The 26,601-nt window shown below is 39.0% G+C and overlaps 1 protein-coding gene across 2 annotated transcripts in view; it reads right to left on the bottom strand.

Annotated features, from left to right (window-relative positions):
- Window positions 1-6,702: 6,702 nt before the first annotated feature.
- The window catches only part of LOC117297889 (glutamate receptor ionotropic, NMDA 3B-like), a 37,402-nt gene continuing 17,503 nt past the window's right edge, over window positions 6,703-26,601 (bottom strand). For both annotated transcript variants that reach the window (XM_033781064.1, XM_033781065.1), the window contains exons 5-10: window positions 17,855-17,988; window positions 11,904-12,074; window positions 11,041-11,177; window positions 10,125-10,244; window positions 9,477-9,544; window positions 6,703-8,752 (exon numbers count right to left, since the gene is read on the bottom strand). In XM_033781064.1, coding sequence (XP_033636955.1) covers window positions 7,789-8,752; window positions 9,477-9,544; window positions 10,125-10,244; window positions 11,041-11,177; window positions 11,904-12,074; window positions 17,855-17,988 — 1,594 coding nt within the window. In that variant the 3' untranslated portion in view covers window positions 6,703-7,788. The remainder of the gene's footprint in view (window positions 8,753-9,476; window positions 9,545-10,124; window positions 10,245-11,040; window positions 11,178-11,903; window positions 12,075-17,854; window positions 17,989-26,601) is intronic.

Genomic DNA, 26,601 nt, shown 5'->3' with positions numbered 1-26,601 from the left:
TGCTATTTGGTCCTGGAAATAAATAGGAAAATTAGGACTGAGTTACAGTCTTGTCTCATAAGCAAATATTCATGACTTGTTCACATGTTATTCAGGAATTGGCTTTAAACTAAAATCTGCACATAATGTATGGACCGGAGGAAAGGTTAAACGGGGTCATGCTAATTGAGTATAAACTCTCAAAATGTGTCGTAGGCTAGAAACTTTTGTAAAAAGGGTTCAGTATATGATTTGTTTGTGTTTTATATCTTCCTGTTTGAACCGGATGAGATGATCACGGTGGGGTCATGTTATTAGACAGAATGTCAAAAGTGTAGTAAGCTGCAAGACGACATGACTGAGCTATGATTTTGTTTATAAATAACGTTTGAATTATCGTTACCTACACCTGATTTCGTCATAGTGTAAACGTTTGTGTTTGCTACTCATCTTTTTAGCTTTCGAGAAAAAATCTGCGAGGGTCAGTATTACTTTTGTTTTGCTTTTTAAAGACAGTGGACACTATTGGTAATTGTCCAAGATAAGTCTTCTCACTTGGTGTATCTCAACATATGCATGAAAAACCAAACCTGTGAAAATTTGAGCTCAATCGGTCGTAGAAAACATCCTTGTATACGCGAAATTGTGTCTTTCAGATGCTTGATTTCGAGACCTCAAGTTCTAAATCTGAGGTCTCGAGATCCGAAGAAAATTACTTCTTTCTCGAAAACTACATTACTTCAGAAGGGAACCGTTCTCACAATGTTGTATACTATTGTATAAAACATCGTGAGAAACGGCTCCCTCTGATGTAGCATAGATTTTGAGAAAGAGGTAATTTCTCACTAAAATAATTAAAGGCTTCTAGCCAGAAGTCTTTTATTTCTAACTGAAAGCACACAAATTCGTCCAACAAGGGTGTTTTTTCTCTAATCATTTTCTCGCAACTTCGATGACCAATTCAGCTCAAATTTCCACAGGCTTGTTATTTTATGCTTATGTTGGGATACACCAAGTGAGAATACTGGTCTTTGACAATTACCAAACGTGTACCTTCCCTTTAAAACAGGTTTAAATAGTGGGTACAACATTGTGTTTTAACTCCAAACAGAATTTGTACAGACAGCAAGACAACATAAGATGCATGCACTGTAAGTTTGCATAAAGATGGCCGTTTTTTTAATCACTCACTTCATATTATACATTTCATAAGATCTCTAAATATTTCATATTTTGTTTAGTTATAGCTATACGTTAATATAAACTGTTAAAAAAGATTCTACATTCTGAAAGAGATATACTTTATTGTTATGTGGTTTAATTTTTAATAAAGGACTCTAACCCATACAGATTGGCTCCAAATTGAGGCTGACCCGCATTCTTGTCATTGCAAATACAATATTGTTCCCCAACAAAAAGTTCATTTGTTTTGGCGCGCAAAAATTAGGGCTACGTGGTGTTTCATCAACATAAAAGAAGCCGATGTCTTCGGATCGGGCGCTTTGGGCTATGAAAAGCGGCGTTTTAAAGTCAATTTATTATGGTTGGAAATACATTTTTAAAGTAGAGTATAAAAATACATTCAAACATCACTCGAAATTGTGTCTTTTGTGTCTTTTATTCCGTAGAACCATGTTTTACCCATGTTTTTTAAAAGCCATTTTTGTTATCACTCATTCGGGAAATGACTAATTCAAACAGCAAAATGTAAAAAAAATAAAAAAAATAATAGAAACAATGAGCCCCTTCTAACCGTCGATCGATTTGAATTTAAGATCACACTCTTCACGGAAGATGTGCATAGATGCACAAATCTGATGAGTGTTACAAGTGAATTCAAGCAAGCGCCCGAATGGGGTTCTTAGCTTAAAATGTCATACAGGGGACCATCCACGCTCCGCTAAACAGTTAGTCTATTTTTGATATCTCTCGTGGGCTATCTTTTGTTTTGCCCCCTCAGTCCCTGTACTTAACTTGTACACAAACAGCTTTGTGATTTTTGTATACACCATTTATAAATACCTCAGCCAGTTCGCTATTCCTATTGGCGGAGAGCACGTCACGTGTGTGTATATAAACCTTTGTTCATGACCAGTACAAAGAGTTGAACCATGGGCGTGGCACGCGATCTTGCGCCTGTGCTTGAAAGACAGTTTCCTTCATTCCTATTGGTCGAGAGCAAACGGCCGGGACAGTTGTGCCACATCACGCGATACGCGCGACGCGCACGTCATTCCCTTAAAAGGAGTTGTTTATCCGAGGGCGGCGGAGGGCCTTATCATTTCATAGCTTTAGGGGTGTTGTGTTGAAAGAAATCATTGAACAATTATAATGTTTGCATTATTTACTTTTTACCAAAAGTGTTTATTTTTTTGACCGAAAAGGTATTTATAATGGGAATCAAAGTGTGTTGAATCTGGTTTCAACTAGTGGTTTAAACCCGCCGATGCCTGGTTCTTAATAACTTACCTCGACTTCGTCTCGGTAAAATTATCAAGAACAGGCCTCGGTTGGATTAAACCACTAGTTGAAAACCTCTTCACTACCATACACATTGTGATTCCCCTTATCTGTGGACATCCTTTGTTATAATATCACTTTAAAATTAATCCGTTTCTTCAACACAATATTAATTATTATCAAAACTCGGTGTGAAAGTGTGTAACTCCACATGTATTTCAAAACCATGGTTTGTTTATATGGAAAGGTTTGCGGTAACACCATGATAGTGACTATCTAATGAGTTGGGGTGGTTCTGAAAAGAACCGTTGGTTTCATCTCGACGTTTTCGATCAGTATGCTCTGATTGGTTTGTTTGGTATAGAGACTTTTGTTCTCAGGTCCATGCCATTTCGTAAACTGCATACCCCAAAAATCCCTTTAGGAACACCCAATATTGAGAATGTCCCCTTTTGACACTATTTTACTTTCATTGTTTGTTATGTCTCGGTCTCCACAAGATAGTGGGGGGGGGGGTCGTATATTTTTTTTAACCAGAATGAAAGAGCGCGCAAGGCAGCAATTCTCTGTTCTGCACTATGAAATTGTCATTGTTGTAATGCTTTTCAATGGGAAAGTTGGTTCTTCAAATCGGTTAAAAAAAAGGGATTTCTTTAGAAATAAAACAGAAGAAATGATTGCAACAAGGCATGTGCAGGGGCAAATTTCATGGCTCTCCTTCATGGCCCGGGTCCTTCGAGTTTGAGTTCTTAAGAAACACGTTTTCCACACGCACACAGATTCACGTTAAATTCCTCATGAGACAATGTCTGTGAGTGAAATAATAACGGTCCACAATGACAAGAAAGTGTTACCCAGGTTTGTAAATTATTGTGTGCCACCCCCCCCCCCCTTTCCACCTTTATCTCCCTCTCTCTCTCTCTCTCTTTCTCTCTCTTCCTTTTTCTCCTTTTTCCCCTGACCGAAAGGGGGTGTGCGATCCCAACACACCCCCGGATCTGCGCCTGAAAACAAAAAATGCTATTTTGAAAGCCGAGGCCCCAATGACTCGACAATCGCATTATTGTTTCCACAGGTCTATAACTTTAAGGGGCACTTTCAAAGCTATGGATTCGGAACCCCAATGCCGAATGAGTACACATTCAGAAAATGCTGACGGAGCCCACAGGCAGAAGCCGAGTTTCTAAAACACTTTGTGCATTTTATACAATGTGTGAGTTGATCTCTGCTATTACATATTTTTTTTACTTCACAAGTACCTCGAGCTCAGTTGTAGTCTGATCAAAGGTTGCCCTAATAACAACATTCGGGATTCAGGGGATGTCAAATATTTTGTTCATAAATTGTGGACGATACGGTTTGTTTTTAATCCTTGAAATGACATATTTATGAACTATTATGTGGAAAGAGCCGTCAACTCAAAATGGCCTTCACACACTAACTTTTCTGAAATACACAAAAAGGGGTGAACAACATTTCCCTCCGTTTGCCTTTCTACTGTCTTGAAAGATCTTCAAAATTGTTTACGCAAGTTGCAGAAGTATTTCAGGAAAACAGCACTTAACACTTCTCACTGTCATAATTCTTTCAAGACTCGTCTAAAGTTTCCAACTTTTAAGGAGTTTGTAAATTACAGCTGGTGCTGCTTTTCAAAGTCTACTTTTTAATGAAAAACTCGACCATTTCGACACAGTTTTGGATCAATCAAACTTGACCCAGAAGTTCTTTAAAGGTTGACATAGTACTAATGAAATATAATAAAACTAATTCCTTCCTCACGGAACATTTCACTAATCTCTCAAAACGTACAAAAAACATCTCACACCGTATCAGATTTTTGTCCTTTGTGGCAGAAGATTTTTAGATGATTAAGTTTATAATTTTAAACCATCAAAGAATAATAGTTACTATAATCTTTATCATTCCATTATTGAGATTATTAATTGCATACAAGTACTTTCATAAATTATGGTTGCCCAGTTCTGTAATGGTTTTTAGAAAGAGTTAGAGTGAGTCATTTCTTGCGCCACGTCAGGGCCAAATACTGTTTGCCAAATTTCTTTGCTAAACGAAAACTGAGTGGGACACCTGTTACAACAATGTACACCTGAAGTAGTTTTCGATGCTAACCCGTTTCTAATAAGCAATATTTTTTCTGTGCTTAGCAAGATTTTTTGTGCTGAAAGGCTAGATAAAATTGGACACTGGTCCCAATTTTATCAAGCCTCTATCTAAGCACAAACACCTGCTAAGCCAAGGAAAATCTTGCTTAGCAATAACAGGTCACCAACCAACATTCCTTAAAGTTTACATTATTGTGATAGGTACCCCCTCTTTTTTGCTTTGCTTAGCAAAGCAATTTGTTATGCAATATGTACTGCTAACCAGCCTGATGCAATTGGGCCCTGTAAAAAGGTGATGCCCTTCTTCGGATAGCGCAAACCTTATTTATTTTGCACAGACGAATGTTTTGTATATTGCACTTTCTCTAAGCCCTTTTTTAGATCTCCTAGTTTTCAATCAAGCAATATTTAAATGCAAAGATGCTTACATGCATTTGAAAGTGCATGTAGCCCACATGTGCCCCTCTTCAAAGAGGTGTACACACTCTTCAAAGAGGTGTACACATGGTTAAACCAGCAAGTTCACTAAAAATAGACACATTTTATTAGTTTGGAACATTGTCATGACCGTTCCCATTATTTGATGCTATTTTTGTCATTCAATGGCAGTGGGTTGCGTAAAAGGTTGCACAAAGGTTACCGTACTGGTTTCCGTGTCAATGCTTCCACCATATGAAATCACATTAGGCAGATGTGGATACGTTCACTGGATGTTTTGTTATTTTGCACCGAACGTTCCCTCCCTATGCAAACGAAGGAATTGAATACTTGGATTCGTATTGGGTTTGTTTACGTCTGGAAATGGTATTCGATGGCACCATGTGTCAAAGCAAACTATTTAAAGATTAATCAAGTATTATGTTTAAATGAATAACGTTAAGTTGAGTTGTCACCCAGTAGAAACAACTGTTTTCTTTGGCTTAAAGTTGGTTTACAAGACCGAAATTGCCCACATTATAAAACTTTGAATTGGAAAAAATTGCAATCTCGTTCCTTGTTCAACTTATGCAGTTTTTTCCAAACTGGGGCTGAAGCCCAATTGGCGGTTACGGCTACACCTCCGATCGCCGAGTCATCATGTGTTGAAGAAAAGGATGTCCTTAGCAACACCCCTTAGCAACCAGCCGTAGCTGTTGGAGCAGGCAGTGTGCGTGGTGTTTTCAACATCAAACAGAACATAAGACGACGTTTTTGAGGGGAAAGGGATGTTTAGCCTCTAGGCTTAAAAAGACATCTATAATTGTGTGGCCATCTTGGTTTTCTATAATCTGAACCAATGTAACCAAACCGAGGTTGGAAGTAAAAAATAGTTTGGCACCCTTTTCAGTGCATTGAATAATGGCCTTCTAGTTGTTGAAAATGGCGACAGCCTTATACAGGTCTATTCATCTCCTGCTAAACCACATGACCCTTTGCCTAATGTTGAATCACACATTTTATTGGGCGCTGTAAGCGCATGTTCTGTGGAAAATGGCGCCATTGTATTGGTGTACAGGTTTTTTTTCACAAAAACTTTAGCAGTTTAGCAATAAACTTTGCTCAAAAGAAGAAGAAAAAATCGTTGCTTATCCAAAACAATTTTGTGATGACCAGTCGCAACATTGTGAACCTAAAACATGTTGGTTGATAAACTTTTTTGCTAAACAACCACTTATTTCATGCTTGTCATCTTATTGAAATTGGACTAACATCGCCTACAACAATGATAATAAAATTTTAAAAAAACGAGTCAACACCAAAATATTTAAAGTAACTGAAAAGTAACTAAATGTTCACTGCTTGAGAAAACTGATGAGACAATTTTTAAGTAGCACCATAATATACATGTACAAACTTGGTAAAATGAACCTGTCTGTATGTCATCCGACTTGAACAAGTCTTAACCTCAATGAGAAAGTACCGAAACCATGTCACAGAGGGCGGCAGACGGGAAAACCGTTTAGGTAGAGTGAGAGTTGATTCATGTCTTCATGTGAATGACATTTCTTACTGGAATAGCACAACCTATCGAAGCCACTGGATGGGACATTGTGTGTAAAGTAATTAGCCAATCTTATCGATGTGAAACCATTAAGTCGTATACAGACGTGATTAGTAAATTGTTCACTACAGTTTTAAAGGTAGGGCCATCCTGGTATTGGCCTCGTGACCTGTGAGTTTTCATACCTTTAAGCCCACTTGTTATAAAGATGGTAATGATAGTAAAGCAACCTGCGAATAATTTCATATGAAGTGCCTTCATTAGTTAGAAATAGTATGTCGACAGATTTGAATCTGAAAATCCCGCTAAAGGTTGCTTTTGGAGGTTCAAATTTCTGTGTGGTGTCCGTTTGTGAATTCTCCCACCAGCGATGCGGTTGGTACCCGTCGTATCCTCGCTAAACGAAGATGCATTCGGTGTTCTTGTTAAAATAATAAACCTTGTGTCGGTTTTTGCTGTTTGGTTCTGTTTTCTCAACAAGAAGATACTGTGTTCTTTAATTTTTACCTGTGAAATTAATACATGAAATGCATGAATATTCAGCTGAAACTTTCACATGTGACTTGTATTGCATCTGTATTAATAATCTGGCCTCTGTAAATCTGCCAATTAAACCAATCAATGACCCCCACCTTGAACCCATCATTATACATCAATGCTCTCTGTATCGTGCTTCACCGATGTATCATGTGAATACTGCATTAAACTCGATGGCTTTTAAATCTAGTGGGGGTAATCCACATGATTCAAGGAATAGATGGATTGCGCATGACGTCATTGACAACCACCACCTTTGATAAAACGTGCACAGAGATTTTGGGCAGCGCGTATATGATAATTTATGCGTGCACTTTCCTTTGTTTCTCATCAATTTTGGCGGTCGTCGACGCTATATGCAAACTATCTATTATCAAAGAAAGAACCATGACGGTGGGTTGCAAACGACGTGATACGCCATTGTAGGTACTGGTAATGCCCTCTTGTAGTATTTTAATCAGATGCCAAAGTCGCAAGGCCTTGTTGAAACCGCGGTTTTCGGTTTGGGCTCCGTCAGTATTTCGTTTTGAAAACGTGCACTTTTGGCACGCATGTTTCAAATAGACGTACAGATTCTGTGTTGGGTCCCTGTTTTCGACTGATTCGCGTTGTATCCCAGTCTGTCCCTGGGTAATATAGAGAAGAACATGGCTACTGGAATGATGAAAGTAGAAAGTCAAAAATACGGAACTTTCAACACCTACTCTGTCACGAAAATGAGCTGTTTCTTTCTGATGACGTTTTACAGTTCATGACTTTTTCTGGCGTGTTTTCTGATGGGGTAGGACAAACTAAAGGTGGATAGTACATGGCGGAGTCGTAAGATGGCAGAGAAGATGTTCTTGGAAGAGTGGCGCCCTCACACGGTAAATGTTCGGCACCGCCAGAGGAAAGTGACGAGTGACCTTGACTCGCGGTCCCATCGTCCGTTTCCGGTGAGGCTAAACACGCCCTCCCGAGGTGACCTTGTGCCAGTTCATCCGACATAAACGAAAGGAGGTCATCCATTTCGTAGGACCCTGAGGCAAAGCTGTCTCTCCGGCAATCGGACATTTCCCCTTCGTCAGCGTAGGGTACAATATCAACGTCCAGGTAAGCGGGATTCGAACCCACTCCATTTGCGTAAGGATTCGAGTTCACTCCATCCGAGTATGGATTCGGACCCACACCATTCGCGTATGAATTCGAATCCACCCCAACCGTGTTTAGGTTCGAATCCACTCTATTCGCATAGGGATTTGAGTCCACTCCATCCGTGTAGGGACTCGAACCACCCAATCCATTCGCGTAAAGACCAGCGTCGATGTCCGCACTGTGCAGGTTGCTCATCTCAATCGGGACCATGTTAACGTGCGACTCCCACGCTGGGGAGTTCCCCGAGTGTTCGTAGTGGTCGCTCGTCGGAGGTGCGGCTGCCGAAGTCTCCCCCACATGGCGGATTGGAACCACGATCCCCCGAGACAGCAACCGGTCCATTTCCGTCTCGTCGTTGTGATCGAGGAAATCTTCCGGAGTGAAGTACCGCCAGGAGTACTTGGGTTTGGCGTCGCTGTTGCGAGATTGCCGTCGAGAATGGTCTTCGTTGCAGTCGTCCATCGTCTGAAGATATTCCTGCTGCTCAGAGGCTCGTAGGTGAGGTATTCCGCTATTGCTTCGGTTGCTGTCGAGCGAGCTGCAACACGACAATAAAGGGAGATCAAAATCAAAATAATTAAAAGGATTAGTTGACGCACAACATGATCTACGGAGCACCACGAGTGCCATATTAATATATAGGTAATGACATCTTTCAAAATCGACATATTTACGGGTTTGGGTACTTTTTTACGACACACAACATTAAAATAAACATTACATTAAACTCTTACGGTTTAAAGTAAATGGGGGGTAAACTCACACGGTTTAAAGTTAATGGGGGTAAGAAACTTTTCTTATAATATCAATTGCTGAGGTGCTGTAGTTTTCGAGAATCCAGTAAAAAAAACCGGGGAAAAACGAAAGCATTTTTCGTGTCAGTACGACAAACATTATTTTTTAGCATTTTCAACGGATTTGTGCGACTCCCATGAAAAGATACCTCTGTGACGTTCACCCTTTTTTCAAAAAACTTGACGATAATGAAGTTGAAACTTGATCTACAAAACCTTTGAGTGAAACTTGATCAAAATCCTTGAAAACGAAATAGTCGATTAATCAAGACATAATAATATCAACGAGATTCATTCCTCAAACTAAGACGTCGACTTGCTCTGATAATTTATCTTGCCAACCTACGGTTGCTAATAAGTTGACTTGTTCTGGTAATTAATATTTGTATAGTATTAATAAATATTTTGGATCGTATAGTTATAAGGAAGTCGTCTTTGGCAAGTTTTTCAAAGTGGTATAATACTGACCGTCCAGCCATGCCAGCTTGAACTGCATTCCTGATGTCTCGCCTAGCTTCGATCTCCTCAGGAGCAGCCTTGCGGATGAGAGGAAAGTAATTTAGTTTTGAAAATAACTGTCTCAAAAAAAAAAGACATGTCACACATTTGCAGGCAGCTTGGAGTAAAACTGAATTGCACAAAAAAACCGATTCGGAAACACAGAAGATAATGTTACTAAACAATTTTACTGTCTCCAAAAAAATGTGGAAAATTACATACTGAGGGATTTTTGTTTCTCTTTTGCCCTCTGTGATGTGGCCTTCACGACCCACAAAAAAAAGTATTTTATGTAAAACAGGATATATTGCTTTATTGGTTTTAAAAGTGACAGTATTTTGATGATCCCGATGCAACTAAATATCGATCTTTCAAAAATTACTACAAATGACCTTGATTCATTTGGTAAATTATTGGGTTTTTATCTTTACCGTAATGTTAATTTGTCTTTCATATAATAATCAATGTAACCAAAACTAGGCTTAAAGGGGAAATGGTCTGACACCCCCACCCTTCTTTGGTATTAGTGTCTCCTGCGGCTAGTTGACATAGGGAACATGACGAAGATGACAGCAGTCACGGGAATGAAGATGTGCAAACAAATTATGTACTACCTACCGGTCTTTGCTCTTTCTGTAACATTTTGGCAAACTCCCCCTGCTTGACGAGCGTGAGTAGCTCCCTCATATTGGCTGAGGATCTCACTTTATAGTCAGAGTTGATCTCATGGTGCAATCTCTGGGGAGAACAATTCAGAAAGAATACAATAATCAAAATGTGTCTATATGTTTGTCTGCCTGGCCAGCTGCTTATCTCTGACCTCAGAAGGCATCCAACTTCAGGTCTTCAACCGTCTGAAGCCTTTCACTCTTTCATCTTGCGCTTGGGCCTTTTTTCTTGTGTCCTTTGGGTCCAGTCTGTTAGTTAACATTGTCTTTCTTGCTACTATGGGCTGTTGAATAATGTAGGTTGTATCCATACGTCATGGCTAGTGACCCTTGACCCGTTGAGTTTATGATAATACATGTCCCAACATGGCGATGTGCAGTTAAGTTCTGCGTGTGTACTTTGTCCAGTCATTATCATCAAACTGAGTAAGTCCAATCAGTTATTACTACTGCCGTCGATTTAAAAAAAACTCTTCCTAACTTAAGACAAATCTAAATGAATTAGGACGAGTCCCAACCCTGCACTGTAGCATGCAGACCTTAAGATTAATCCTAAGTTCAGGCGAGTTACTCGTCCTAACTCGAGATAAGACGAGTCCTAACTCTTTGTGAAATCGACGGCAGGGGTTCAATTGTACCCTTTAGATCCTGTCTGTACCAACCCGCCTCTGTGTGCTTTCTTTCTGCACAGGTGTTCCGCCCATCTCCGGTTCCTTGTTTTGCTTTTCCCTTGTTTTTTTTTTCAATATTGGTTCACTACGCTGCCCCAACAATTATTTTGAGCAATTACCAATAGTGCCTAGTGCCTTTAAAAGTAATAATATATTTTAGTGATTATAATATACTTGACTTGAGTAAGCTCGTACCTGGCTTAGAACGAGGCAGTCCCGTCGATGTTTCGGCACTTTACGTAGGTTCGGCACCATGTATTTATGTACAGCAAACTCCACCAATAAGATAAGACAGGATATGATGACACCGCTGACGAGCAGAAGAAGGAGACCTGTCCAAATTGGCGGGACAAATTCAAAAGTCAGGCGTTATAGGCCTACAAAATGTTACTTATTGTACGAAAATCAAAGAATATTGCATTAATTTGGGAAAACAATTGTAATATATTTACCTCACTTGCACCTATTCAAACGCATAATATTATATATGCACAAATACTGGTGTGAAATTCTACAAATAGATTGACCAATAATTGGAAGCAAAAAAAGTTCATTAATAGTTTTAAAGTATAGAATGCTATCAGAGCCCTGACCTAATCCGAGGTTTCGAAAATGGCAAAGGGGCCACCTCTGTCAGTTCCTCTGAGTGAATCTTGGTTAAATAAGTCCTCCATATAAACTTCTGCTCTTCCTCCACCCATTGTGTCATGAACTTGGACCCAAAACTTTGCAAAGCACACCAAAATAATGCTTCACACAAAAAGGTTACCAGCCAAAATACCATGCCGCATGCACCATTTTTGACTGGTATCCTGCTCATTTCTGCTAAGCAATATATTTTCTACTTTTAAGCGGCTCTGATATTGGGCCGTGTAGCATATGGAAAGCTCTTGTTTTCCAGCGTCCGAATGAGTAGTGGTGGCTAAAGGCATTACTAATGACTAATCCCTCAGCAATCAAGCCGTGAGTCGCAGCCGCTAATTCCGAAGCCACATTTCATAAGCTAACGCTCTCCAGAGCTACACTCCTTCTCATGTGTCTTGTGGGTTTTTTCTTACCTCCTACGTGTGCGATCGTAACTGTATTATCCTCGCCCCCGGAGGTGGGATCGAGGATATCCTCTTTCATGCATCCCAGCGTTTCGAACCATTTCCTCTGTAGCTCCTCCAGTATGCCGTCCAACTCGTACTCAAGAATTTTACCCGACACTGTGTCCCTCAACGGTGAATCTGCAACCAATATACAAAGTTGGTATTTTCAGTTTCCCATTAAAAGCACTGGACTTCAAATAAAAAAACCGTGAAAATTTAAACTCATTTTTCAAAAAGTGGTCGCCTTATTGAGATACCGCCCAAACCCGGAGCGATATGTCCACGCAGGATGAATGTACCGCAATTGCAATACACAATCGCTTCTGCTAGAAACGCTTCTCAGATGTAATATCTCTTGGATAAAAACGGATATCTTTTATCAAAATCGAAGTGAAATAATATCCCGGTTCTTCGAACCAAACATGGTTTTATTGCCATTAATTTTACGAGTGATTACCAAAATTCACTTCCCTTTAACGCTCCCATGTGCAATAATGTTATACTTAGGCGAGAATAATAATAATGTGTTCCCCTTAAAGGCAGTGGACACTATTGGTAATTTCTCAAAATAGTTATTAGCATAAAACCTCTCTTGGTGACGAGTAATGGGGAGAGGTTGATGGTATAAAACATTGTGAGAAACGGCTCCCTCTGAAGTGCCATTGTTTTCGAGAAAGAAATAATTTTCCACGAATTTGATTTCGAGACCTCAGATTTAGAACTTGAGGTCTCGAAATCAAGCATCTAAACGCACACAACTTCGTGTGACATGGGTGTTTTTTCTTTCATTATTATCTTGCAAGTTCGATGACCAATTGAGCTCAAATTACCAATAGTGTCCACTGCCTTTAAGATTAGTTTCTTGCAATTCATGTCAAGCTCCCGTGTAATTCCCGGTTGACAAAATGTCTTGACAATCATATTTAAAAAAAACCTTTTCAATGTGAATAATGATTGATATATCAATAGTCGTGAGAGACATAAATCAAACACAGCTTTGTTTGGATGTTCAACGAAGATTCCACACAAACAAAAAACCTCGAAAACGGAAAACACAAAAATAACACAACACAGTGTAACATACTGGGGTGTTCTCAAGTACGTCGTTTCCATGGCAACCAGGTGACTGTACTTTTCTCAAATACGGGATTGGTTTTGGGATGAAGACATTAGTATACACTCTGAGTTTTAAGGAAATGCGCAATTTCATCAAAATAGGTGGTTGTGATTAAATTTGGGGGGGGGGGGTAAGGGATTTTGTGTACCATAGCCGATGCCGGTGTGGCGGTTTCAGTCTTCCGCCGTGTTCAGTTTTCCGGGTGACGTAGCCGGACATTTCACCACGTTGTTGCAACGGTTTAAGCTTTCCGGCGTGTTCAGTTTTCCGGGTGACGTAGCCAGACAAAAATACAGCCGCGAGTACCCTGGCGAGTACTGTAGTTCTCTCAGTGACCCCAAATTGTTTATTATTAAGATTCTTTTCTGTTTAGTCACATTGTCTTGCCCCATCTTTACACGTATTCATGCGTACAGCTGTAAGCAGGTCACACTGCTTGTGCCACACCAAATTCTCTCATACGATCCACGCGTTCGCCGCTCGTTGTACTCGTGGACGCCGCCATGACAGCTACCGGAGAGTAACACGGATGACTCAATACAGCACTAAAAATTGACTACTTTTGCTTGCTGTGCGCAGGCATCGCATGACGTAATGTTACCGTATTTGGTCATTCGGAAAACTGAACACGGCGGAAAGTTGAAACCGCCACACCGGTTTCTATCTCAATTGTCGGTTACTTTGGGTGTTCGATATCCACCATGGTGTACCCGCTTCTGTTGTGTCTTCGTTTTGTTTTGGAAATCTCGGGAATTAATAGTATAATTTTAGGGTATAATTATTATAGTCGATTAACGCATCCAAAATATGTACGTCTTTTCGATGATGGCAATTATTTGGAGGAAAATTATTTGGAGGGAAATGTATTTTGGAAGATTGATACTGGTATGATAAGAGCCTTATTATAAGATGTTATTAGCCTTATTGTTAAATGCTTTTCCTGTTCTTTTTACCACAAGGCCAATGTAGAATGGCTAATATATAATGTACCCTGTATGGCCTGCAGATAAATATTAAATTAACAAATAAATGAATAATTAATGGACAGAGGCCGGAAAAAAAATCTGACAAATTTAGGCGACGTATTGTTCATTAAGTTGGTGAAAAACATCGATGTGCAAAAAGCCCACTTGTCACCGTTTGGATGGCAAACACTGTGAGCATGGCCTATCCAGGTCATTAATGAAAGGGATCTGTTTTGGGTTAACGCTGAGCAAAAGACAAAATGGCATATCGATTATCGTTACAAGATTCTTATTAGTTTGTACGCGTTTGGATCGAGATGTCTTGACAACTCGAGTGGTTGTGGTTATTGGGCAAATCACTTCGCAGTTGTTAAAGGCATCGAACACGTATGATAGTATTGTCAAGGACTAGTATATTCTCACTTGGTAGGTCCAAAAAATTAAGCATAGAATAACAAATCTGGGAAAATTATGACTCAATTGGCTGCGAAGTTGCAAATAAAAAAACAATGAAAGAAAAACACATTGTTGCAAAATAAAAATGTGCTTTCAGATACAGGAGAAGGGCTTCATGGCTAAAAGACAGTGGACACTATTGGTAATTGTTAAAGACCAGTCTTCTCACATGGTGTATCTCAACATGTGCATAAGATAACAAACCTGTGAAAATTTGAGCTCAATCGGTCGTCGAGTTTGCGAGATAATAATGAAAGAACAAACACCCTTGTCACATGAAGTTGGGTGCTTTCTGATGCTTGATTTCGAGACCTCAAATTCTAAACTTGAGGTCTCGAAATCAAATTCGTGAAAAATTACTTCTTTCTCGAAAACTACGTCACTTCAGAGGGAGCTGTTTCTCACAATGTTTTATACCATCAACCTCTCCCCATTACTCGTAATCAAGAAAGGTTTTATGATGATAATTATTTTGAGTAATTACCAATAGTGTCCACTGCCTTTAAGTCTTTCTCAACAACTACGTTACTTCAGAGGGAGTCGTTTTGTCACAACGTAATATACTATTCAACTCCTCTCCATTGCTTGTTACCAAGTAAATTGCTACGCTAACAACTACTTTGAGTAATTACCAAAGTGTTCGGTGCCTTTTAAGACAATTCTAATCAAGTTTGGCCTAAAACAATGCCACCCTCCTTGTCACGTAAACCTGCATTATTAAAACAGCAGTGGTTGGACAACAGATGCTTCGACAAAGAGGGTCGGTTTTATTGTTTGAGTTTAGATGAACAACAAATGCCGGCTATCACCGAAAAACTTCCAGGGTTATTTTTCCCACAAAACAGTTGTGCAAACTTCAACCTGTGCTGGAATGCCTAATAGCTTGTTCGTTATTACCCAATCCGATGAGTCATTCAATACACATTTTGTCTGGAGTTTCACAGTTTTATTTTGAATATTCTGTTCAGCTTTGTTGTGTCTAACTGATAATAAACTACACTTGATGGTAAAGATACTTTCAGACCAAAATATTTCTGTTTCACAGATGTCAACATTTTGTAGATTAAGATAATAATCTATTATGCGTTATCACCGCACCCAGCGGTCTGATATGCGCTGCGGAAGTCACGTAACGACAACTTGACACTCTAATTAACAGCAAGCATAAAGGGGATTGAAATCGGCACACATTTATTGTGCAATAAAAGAGTTTTTCTTTCATTATTTTCTTGCAACTTCAATGACCAATTGAGTCCAATTTTTCACAGATATGTTATTTTAAGCATAATGTACGGATACACCAGGTAAGAATACTTGTTTTAGGGATCGAATTTATATTTTTGGATGAAATTACTCCATGTGCTACTGAAATTGGTCCTGTATCATGCACTGTATATAGTGTGATGTGATCATTTGAATAGCTTCGTTGTGTGATGAAACCTCAGTATCGATTAAATGGTTAGCTGTACAAACACGCGCCCTCTACGGCTTGCTCCCGGAGCTCAACCAATCCATAATATACAGAAGTGAATTAGAACAAAAACTGGATGTCAGGGGATTTCCCTTGGAATCATTCTGACAGGTTCTTCAAAGCCGAAGCAAGGGGCCGTCAGGTTCACTAGCACCTCTTTCCAACCCTTCGCGACATTAAAGGGAAACGTTTGAAGCCGTGCAAAAAGTAGAATTTAATGATCCACACACAAATATGCCATAATTTTTGCTCTTATTTGCAGCTATTTTTAACTGTGTACAGCGCCTTGGGGTCCAGTCATGGATGTAAGGCGCTTTATAAGCGTTGTTTATTATTATTATTACTAACACGGTCTGCGAATTCGAGGAGTCAAACATTTGACTCCACAAAACGTATAACAAAGAAAATCATGCAATGTCGAGGTTTTGTGCGGATAACTATATTGTGCGGATAACTATATTCTACTTTTAAAACATCTTTCCAACCGTCAGCTTTTTATAACAAGCGATCAAAGGCAACGCCCGATCAAAGGCAACGTGTCCCTTTAAAAACATGTTCTGCTATATTTTTCAAGCTGAGCGCTAGCGATGATGGATCACGGTGAGATAGGGATGGGGGGTGTCTGTGACGTCAAACCATAGACAACATTTAATCACTCGTCTCATAAAACGTCAGTCATCGTTAGTTATGGTTAAGTAAAACCACATTTTGCCGGGAGAGGTCCCAGATAATATGATCATTGGTCATGTTATCCTAGATACAAAGTAGATTAGTCCTTGATGATTGAAAACCTATAATATTGTGTGACAAACCTCCACAAAATTTGGTGAAGACGCGAAGGCTTGTTAGTGGATATATGTTCTTAAAGGCATGGACACTAATGGTAATTACTCAAAATAATTATTGGCATAAAAACTGTCTTGGAAACGAGCTGTTGATTACATAAAACATTTTGAGAAACGGCTCCCTCTGAAGTAACGTACTTTTTACAGAAAGGAGAAGTAATTTCTCACTCAAATATTTGACTGAGGTCTCGAATTCAAGCGTCTGAAAGCACACAACTTGTGCAATTAAAGGTGTTTTTTCCATATATTTTTCTCCCAACTTCGACAACCATTGCGTTCTTCATTTCACAGGTTTGTTAATGTTAAGCGTTAATTTTGTTGAGATACACCAAGTGAGAAGACTGGTCTTTGACAATTACCAAAGACGTCCAATGCCAGGAGCAGTTTCATTACAAGTTTATGGCAGGTTTGAGAATCGGCAAATGTTTAAACCTAGTGACATATCTGACAGTATCTAGCCAGATTTGTGGACGAAGTTGGACAATGGAGATTCCAGATATATACTTTGTACATTGTACATCGCAAATGGGCACAGAGGGCCTTCTCATAGAAAGGACACTTTTACGGCCAACTTTAAGGCAACCAAATTGATAGAGAAAATCATATCGCCGACAAGACACTTTCTCCCAAAGTGTCACAGTCGCAGCCATAGTCCGCCATTTCGGAAACGATCTTTGGTCATTATTATCATTCGGTAGAGGGCGGGCTTTGAATTGCACGAAATTCAGAAACACTTTATCGTAATTAGAGTCAATTTTTAATTTCCAAAATTGAAGAAAGCTTTAAATAATTTATCTTACATTCTTGATTAAGATAAACAAAATTAAGCCATTTGATTGTTTAATTATATAAATGTAGATACAACAAAAACTATAAACCTATGAAAGTCTATTTTGTGTTTTCGAGATTTTGAGTGAAATGTTTCTCAAAAAATGTTTTATTATCGCAAGCTGCTGTACTACGATTTTATTGCCAATAATTTTAGTGATACCAAACGTATACATTCCCTTAAAATGAATGCATGCTTCAAAGTTGTTTAAATGACTTTGTCCATTATGACTTACCCTTGGACACGCCAATACCGTAGCCTTCCTCACCAAAGGGTTTGCCCACGCTGACGAGGCTGCACTCTGGGTCATTCGCCATCCGGTACTCAATCACGGGGGAATCGTAGATAAAAACATCCAACTCACCTTGCCTTATTTTCAAAAGATAATGAAGAAATTCATTAATCAATTCATTCATAAATAATAGATAAACGAATGACCAAATAACTTACTACATTTATAAATATGTAAATATTAAAATAAAATAAAATACACAGGCAGTTAAATGCTCAAGTTCCGAGTCTCGAACTCCTTACAGTCGAGTTGACCAAAGTGATGCCGAGTATATCTTCTATAACAGTCGAGTTGGCCAAAGACAACACAAGGTGTCACAAAACACAGAATTGTCGGAGTGCGTCTTTAATGCAGTACCGACTTCTGATCAGCTCACTGTCTTATTTTACCTAGGATGTTTTATTTCAGTGCTATTTAGCCAACGAATAAACACAAGCCGAATTTTGCGGGAAAGAAAACAATTATTGAATCTAATCAATTCCACAGCCTCCAAAGCTGACCAGCGCCACCTGCCCACGTGTGATCGCCAATGGGTTACTCGCCGTGCATAATCGACTAACATGAAGCGGGGGAGTAAACTTTGAAAATAATCCATTAAATTACTCTAAATAATTCAAAAATAATGCAAATGTCTGTTGGATACCTTGGGGTACATTGTGGAGAATTTGTCAACGCTGATCTATAAAAAGAAACACACCGAATCTTGTCGCATGGCTGAATATTGCAATTGATCTTTTTTTTTTTATTAACAAACCATGTTTTGCCATTACAGAACTACCTTAAGCCTGTTGGCCTACATGTAGTTCCGTAAAACATTATTACTCCAATGTTATTACTGTAGCTAAACTGTTGTTTGCAAGTGTGTATTGTTTCTGTACTTTTTGAACTGGCCAAATAAATAATAATAATAACAATAACAGTACAAGCATTAATAGATGTTAAATTTGCATAAGGATAAATATAAGAGAAATAATATGCCTGTGTTTTTTTTTTGTGGTTCACTACATAACTCAGTAAAGTACTGATTATACAATGCTTATACACATCGGTGTGTGGACAAAACCAATACTATTCTGAAGAAAGCTTGTTTATAAACGACAAAGCATATATAGACGTTCACTTTAAACTTATATTATCTTCATGTTGGCCGTTTATTAAAGTTCACATTTACTTCAACACTTTATACAGTTATATTGTGTTTTGTATACCAATTGATACCAACGTAAACCAAATCAAGCCTGAGTAGCAGCAGAGTTTGGTTCCCGCTTGCAATAACATGAGCCAGTATTCATTGTTGATACTGCGCAGGAGGGCACCCAACGCAGATGCCATGGAATTAATGGCCTTTGAATAAAGGAATTTACTTTTTCACCATCCCACAACACTTCGTTGAAAGCAAAGGTCTTGTAGTAGTACGACTGTACTATTACAAAATCAATGCAACAAAAGGAGATTAGGTGCGATTCTCCAGTCTGATCCCCCTTTAAATGACATGGTAATTGAAGTTATACATGTGTTCGTGGCAGAGTCGGGGAACCTGGAAACGATAGCTCCTGTGGGGATTGGGGTTTAATACAAACTAAAAAGCCGGTGAATCTTCGTTATAAAAAAAAACATTTGCAATTATGATTGAACACATCGTTAATTGAACACCTGCAAGATCGTATCTTCGAAGACCGAGGCAGTCGAGAGAAGAAACGGTTTGCATCCCAATCATCATACTGTGGATGTTTAAATGACACTGGACGGTATTGGTAATAACTCATAAGAATTGTTAGCATAAAAACATTCTTGGTATAACAAGCACTGGATATCTGTTGATGGTATAAAACATTGTGAGAAACGACCCCCTCTGAAGTAACGTAATTTTTGAGAAAGAAGTAATTTCTTACTCACGTACTAAAATGCTTCATGTTTGAAGTCTTTTAGTATATTTTTGTATGAATAAAGTTCTGCAATTTTTTCTCATATTTGTTATTGTATGCATATGTAGGGATACACAGATTGAAAATACTGGTCGTTGACAATTTACCAAACGTGTCCAGTGCCTTTAAAGTACGTGTGTTTCACGAATAATATTGTCAAAGACCAGTATTCACGCTTACGTGACCCAAAGTAGACTTGACTCAAGGCAGAATCCCGTTCCAATCTCAGTAAACTATTGTTTTGTGACGCTCTGCACTCCCCCAAACTGTTTCGCACCACAATGGCATACCTTTTGAGGGCGGCGGGGTATGCTTCAGGACCTCCCGCACGAGAACGGGACTTGATTCAAGGCTAGACCTAAAGAGGCCCAACATGAAATAACAGACCTGTGAAAGTTTAAGCGCAATGAGTCACGTGAAACAAGTGAAAAAAAATCCTTTAAAATGTATCACTTTTTTTAAATATTGAGTTTTTGTCTCGCAAGATCAAAACTAACTGCTCGACTCATCTCACTAAAGCCTGTATTTCGAGCAAACATTTATTCAAACGGGAGTTAATTTCAAACCACGACAAACTGTGCAAAACTGTGAACATATTTGCTTATAGTACTATAATTATCAATGTTATGCATTACCCTTTAACGTGGCACTCTATGTTTACCACGTATTGTAATTTAAGAAATATTTATTTCTGAACCAAGAACTGGATTACTTCATGAAGTTACAAGAGACGCCATTTTGTCTGTCTTCTCGTCTCCCCTTGTGAGTAATGTAATACTAATCATAGGAAATGACAATAGTACAAAAAAGACGCCATTCTGGAATTAAAATGTGATACAGATAGACGCGGATACGGTGGATCTAATTGGATAATGCTCATTTGAATAATTTGTTCGCGGCCAAATCTTAAATTACATTATGATCACAAAATCATCGGTTGTTGTATTCATTGAGTTGGCCTGTGATGTTCAAAAGTACAAACTTTTGTGTCTGTCCGGCCGCCAGTCGTTTTCATAATAGGCGTCAGAGTTGTTATTAAACTACTTCACTAAAGGAGGTAGAATAGGCTACATTTGAATAAGGAAATTAAATTGCATGATACATAAAGTGGTGCACCATAATCAAATTAGAAAATCATTTCAAGCTCATCTTTTATGGAAAGATTCGTTATTTTTTCCCCTCCCTGATTGTTCCGTAATTGGATGAAACGCTGAGATCCTCCAATGTACACAAAGCACATAATCGACTTGTTCGTTTTGGGATAAACGGCGTGTTTTGACAACCGGTCTGTGTCGCCACTAACTCACTATGAGCAGAACAGTAAATCGGTCGGCGTTTTGCGGATGCCCGGGGAACAGGGGAGCGAGCTGGCAGTCCCCCCGCAAGCTTGCAACAGTTTATAAACGCAGGGAGCGCATGGATAAACAATAAAGACGGGGGTTTGTTATTATCTGCTCTTCACTCAAACGAACACGGACGGGGAAAAGTAGGACAAAAAACCTTCGGGACCTTGTTAAGGTATAAATTATTTTCGTACGTGCATGGTTGTAAATCATTTACTACAACTCGTTTTCTTGTTACGTTTCCCGCTAAAGTGCATCGCCAAACTTCACTGACTTGGCCTGGTTTTTTTTTTGCATCGGTGGGTATAATAATTGCTTCTAAAAGTGTCATTATTCGCGATTAAATGACAATAAATCTCGTTATGAGCAAATTCAAATGCCTGAATGTATCTTGTTAAACCGTAATGAATAATGACATCGGCTTTGGCGGATTGGTATCTCCTTCATCAATAGGATATCAAAATAGAACGTTATGGACGGGACTTAATTAAAATGTAGAACTAAGGGTCGGCGGATCGTTGATTAAATTTCTACTCTGGTCGTGGGAAGTTTAGTACAATGAACAATTAACCAGTGGAGCAGCATGTCCATATGAAATGGGAGCTACTGACTGAATTGGCAACTGATGATTTTTGTTGTGTGTTAAACATCCTTTTCGAACACAATGTTATCTTTACAAATAACTGGAATGTATAATATAATACAACACCTGTATCAATCTTATTCGTTTCGTTTTTTTTTTCTCAGACATGCATTAAAAGAAACTGGATAGATTTCACTAAATGTGTTGAAACCGCTTTCCTTCTTTACCTGGATACTTGGTCTGGGTCAACAGGGTTTGCAATGGCGTTCCGAATGGGACAATATTGGCTTACGATCTTTACAAACAAAATGTGGGAAGCAATAATTTTGCAGTGTGTCATTCACAGTAATTGCATATTTCACACATTTTTGGCTGGTAATCTGGCTGTGCTTGCAAATTCTTATGAGCTTAGTAGCAGCATGGAGCAAGGATAGCTGTACATGTACTTAGAAACATGTGTGTTCTGAAGTCGTGACTGGTTCGATCTTATTTTCAACCTCTTCAAAATGCACTGAGAATGAGGCCGGGTCCGAATTTGGCGGCTACATCTATGGGTACGGCTAGGCTTCCGCGTCATCATGTATGGATGTATAGGACGTCTTTAGCAACACCCTTGGCAACAGCCCTAGTCTTGCTTCAGCCACCACTTCAGATGCGGCCTTATTGTGTACTAAGAAACATGGGCGGTCCTTGCTCCTATAGTTGACACATAAACGAAAAACAAAACGAGTAAATCCGAACGATATAAAAGAAAAACCAACTCAGACATTTAGGTTTCGAATTATGATATAAAAGTCGCCAGGGTTGATTTAAGAAATGTTACCCTTTAATGCTAGCCGAGGCTGCAACTCCCACCGGGCCAGAAGCACGCAGCAGTACCCGGACAGGAGGGGGGAGAGAGGGGACTTGTACCGGGCCGTGGAGAGCTTTGTCAAGTGGGACGTGCCGTGTTTCTCGCCAACCACCCCTCAAGAGCTCGCAGTTTGTCAGCGGTTATAAAGTTATTTGTTTAAGCCTTGCGCACGGTGCGAAACGATGGGGCTGCTTCGCTGAATTAATTTCAGCTGCCACAACGAGTCCCTGGTGACCCCCTGCCAGTGAAACTTCTTTCTCTCCGAGTCTTAGGCCAAGTAAAAAAATTACGAGTTGATGGTCTGGGGTCTTTTACAAAAAGATTTTTAAAAAGATGCTGCCTCAAAAAAAATGATTAGGGAGGGGACGACCAACTTGTTTTTTTTTTTTTCGTCTTCATCTGTAAACCAAGGCACGGTTTACTTATGACCAACCGTCTTCAATGTTGTCTTCGCTCATTGATTTTGTGTATGTGTGTGTGATCGTTCGTTATCAAATTCACGTTCAACACAAAAACAACAATCCTTAAGGCTGCATTAGCCTTTTTGAGGTATGGTGGACACTACAAAGGAGTGCACTGTTTGGTTTGGGTATATACAGACAAGTTACCAAGACCTAATTTAATGGTCATTGTGTCTGCCATATATCTCAAAATGGCTTCTTGAGAGAAAAGACCTGACGTGAACAACTCAATCATACGGTGTTAAAGAGGGGCTCCGATGCTTTTATTCATTGTGATGCGCCATTTTCCAATTTATGGAGTATTTATGAAGTTGAGAAAATAACATTAGCTGTTGCAAACTGCTAACCAACCAAAAGGACATAACTGTAAAAAAAAAAAAAAAAAAAAAAAATGCAAACAAAAAGTTTATGGCCTGATGTTTCGACCCTAGCCGCGTATTTCTCGAAGGGTAATTGACAACACAAAAACAACAAAAACAAATGACTAATAATAATAAGAAAAAAGAATATTTATAGGGCGTCAAAATCCATCAAAATGAGGTGCCAAAAACAAGAGGGGAAACCACACACAGCAAGGAAAACAAGAAATAGACCAATTACACATAAGCGACATTAAACCATTTTTTTTTTAACCAAATGGTTTAATGTCGCTTATGTGTAATTGTCTCGATACTTTCAAGATTAGATTAAAACTTAATCGTGAAAGTATCGAGACTAGAAATATTGCGGATTTAAAGAGGTAAAGCATTCCAGAATGTGGGTCCAGCATAAGTTGAAAAATGACCCATCACCCCATGATTTACTACTCTTAGGAACCTCATGCATGTATTAGAAGATTGAAGAGGTCGTACAGGAATATAAGCTTTTACCAAGTGTAACTTAAGGAGTGAAGTGGAAATACATGAATGGAAATAGAGAGAGAGAGAGTCAGAAAGCACACAGGGAAAAAAGCAAAGGGGTAACAAACTAATAGGGAGACAGGAGGAGGTGGATTGGAGGGAAGGGGCTGGTTTGCCGAATTTTGGCAAAAGCCCCAAATGGTTTCGGGATGCACCTATTAAGTTTTGCACGTATACGTCATTCCGACATAGGTACGAAGACGTTATTGTTTGCGGTAACACCATGTGTGTATCTACTTGCCAGGTAGATTTTGTTTTTGAGAGAACTGTCCTTTATATTCTACAACCGCGGAGAGACTTCTTCTTCTTCGAGAAAGAAAACAGAAATGTATGTACTTTGCCACAATTCGGCAAAGCCACTGTGTATACAAAACTCATCAGTATTTTTCTTGCATTCTAAAACAAACAACTCTGAACTTTTTAAAGGTGTGTGGGGGGCGTTCGAACAGATAGCCGTGCAAACATTACCTGTAGAGCCTCTACGTCTCGCCATGGGCCCCTATAGGACAGTTATCTTATAAGATGAGAAAGTACAAGTGCGTTGGGATAATGGCTTCACTACGCTAAATCTACCTCCTTAAAAAAACCACTCGACGGCTACGAAAAAACATCTTCGCCGCATCCGGCAATCTTGACGACTGTTTGTGTTTCCTGGAAGTGCCAGACAAAAAGTCAAAAAGCAGCGACGGGAGTTTTTTTTTTTTAATTTTCAATCATCATTTGGAGGAATCTCTTGAGAGTTTTTCGTTTTCTTTTTCACCGATTGTTGCTGCTATTCATGTAATTCTAGATATATTCAAGATGCTTTTCAAATAATTTCTCGAAGTCAATTTAGACGGTGTAGTGTAAATAACGGTTGGCTGTGACAAGCCTCAATGGAATTAATTGTCTAAGCTATACAAAAAAGGGGGGATCGTACCTTAAAAGGCAACCAATAAACTAGATCGTTTTTGTTGTTTGAAATGGCGACTACGACGGGCTGTAGCTCTAGTGCTATAACCAGTCAGGCGTGACCGGTGGGTGGTTCTCTTTGAAAGTTTTTCGAAGTCTTACTCACTTATCAAACGTCTCATGCCTGAAGCCTATTGTTCTTTCCTTTGTCCCTGCATTTTCCCAAAGACTTTGTACACAATGTACTTGTGGAACAAGCCAATCTTTAGAATCTCTCAATGGAATTTATTTGTTACTCCTTTTTTTATATGTCCATGGTCTCTATAAGGAACCAAAAATGACCACACCTCCTCCCCCTTAAAGACATGGACAATATTGGTAGATGTCAAAGACCAGTCTTCTCACTTGGTGTATCTCAACATATGCATAAAATAACAAACCTGTGAAAATTTGAGCTCAATTGGTAGTTGAAATTGCGAGATAACTATACAAGAAAAATACCCTTGTCACACAAAGTTGTGTGCTTTCAGATGCTCAAATTCTAAATCTGAGGTCTCGAAATCAAATTCGTGGAAAAACACTTCTTTCTCTAAAACTACGCTATTTCAGAGGGAGCCGTTTCTCACAATGTTTTATACTATCAACCTCTCCCCATAACTCGTTACCAATGAAGGTTTTATGCTAATAATTGTTTTGAGTAATTACCAATAGTGTCAACTGCCTTTAATCAGTCGCCATTTGGCTTTACAAACACACGCACACAAGTGTGTATACTCCTGCAACCGTGGACCTCATATTGTCCCTCTTTTGTTTTTATTTAAAAAAACGTCACAAAAGCTCCCTGGTACTATAAACGCTTTCCAACTATTGACCTTTCCTGAACCGTTGACTCTATTGTTCTCTTTTGTTAAAGGTTCCCGGTTCGAATGGTGCATAATCCTACTCACGCATACCCGCACAAGTATGACGTCACCCTAAGCTGCTGAGTTTTTATGGACCCTACCGGTACTTGGCGATTTGTATGAATGTTCGATTTTGTTTAAAGCTCTCGAGATGATTTTTAATAATCACATTCATGGCGTCGAGTCTCACTCAGGTTGAAAGAGAAGAGAGATGAGAGAGAATACAAAAAAACATTCCCACTGGAGTTAACTTCAGGTCAAGAGGTGTATTTCAATTGTACACGCTGCAAATTTGCAAATTAGCATAATTGAGTGCAGCGAGGGATTACCACTTAAGGAAAAAAAACGTAAATAAAGGAAATCACAATTGAATAATTTTAGCGCCGTACTAAGCTTTCAGATTTCAATTTTCATCAATAAATAATGTTTATTTTTGTAGACCTGGATAAATTCATACCCTTGTCCTTCTTAAGCAGTGTTTATGTTTTTGTTTTGGTTTTGGTTGTGTCATTGTAGTTTTAAGACACAATGCCACAGTAGAATAATCGCAATTGAATAATCTCAACGCGTACTAAGCATTCAGATTTCAATTTCCATCAGTAAATGATTTTTTTTTGTAGACGTGGATAAAAGTCATACTCTTGGACATCTATGGCAGTGTTTATGTTGTTGTTTTTGTCTTGGTTGTGTCATTGTAGTTTTTAGACATTTAAGACACAATGCCTCTACTGTAAAGGCCATCGGCAATGTATTGCAGGTGTAGTGAAAACCCGAGACGTATGTGTATAAAACTTGGTGTATAAAAGTCGGATGTGAAAGTTTCAGTTAAGTAC

This window comes from Asterias rubens, chromosome 12 (genome assembly GCF_902459465.1).
Source record: "Asterias rubens chromosome 12, eAstRub1.3, whole genome shotgun sequence".
Taxonomy (NCBI): Eukaryota; Metazoa; Echinodermata; class Asteroidea; order Forcipulatida; family Asteriidae; genus Asterias; species Asterias rubens.
Note: the sequence above shows the minus strand (reverse complement) of the source record. Positions and strands in the feature narration are given on the sequence as shown.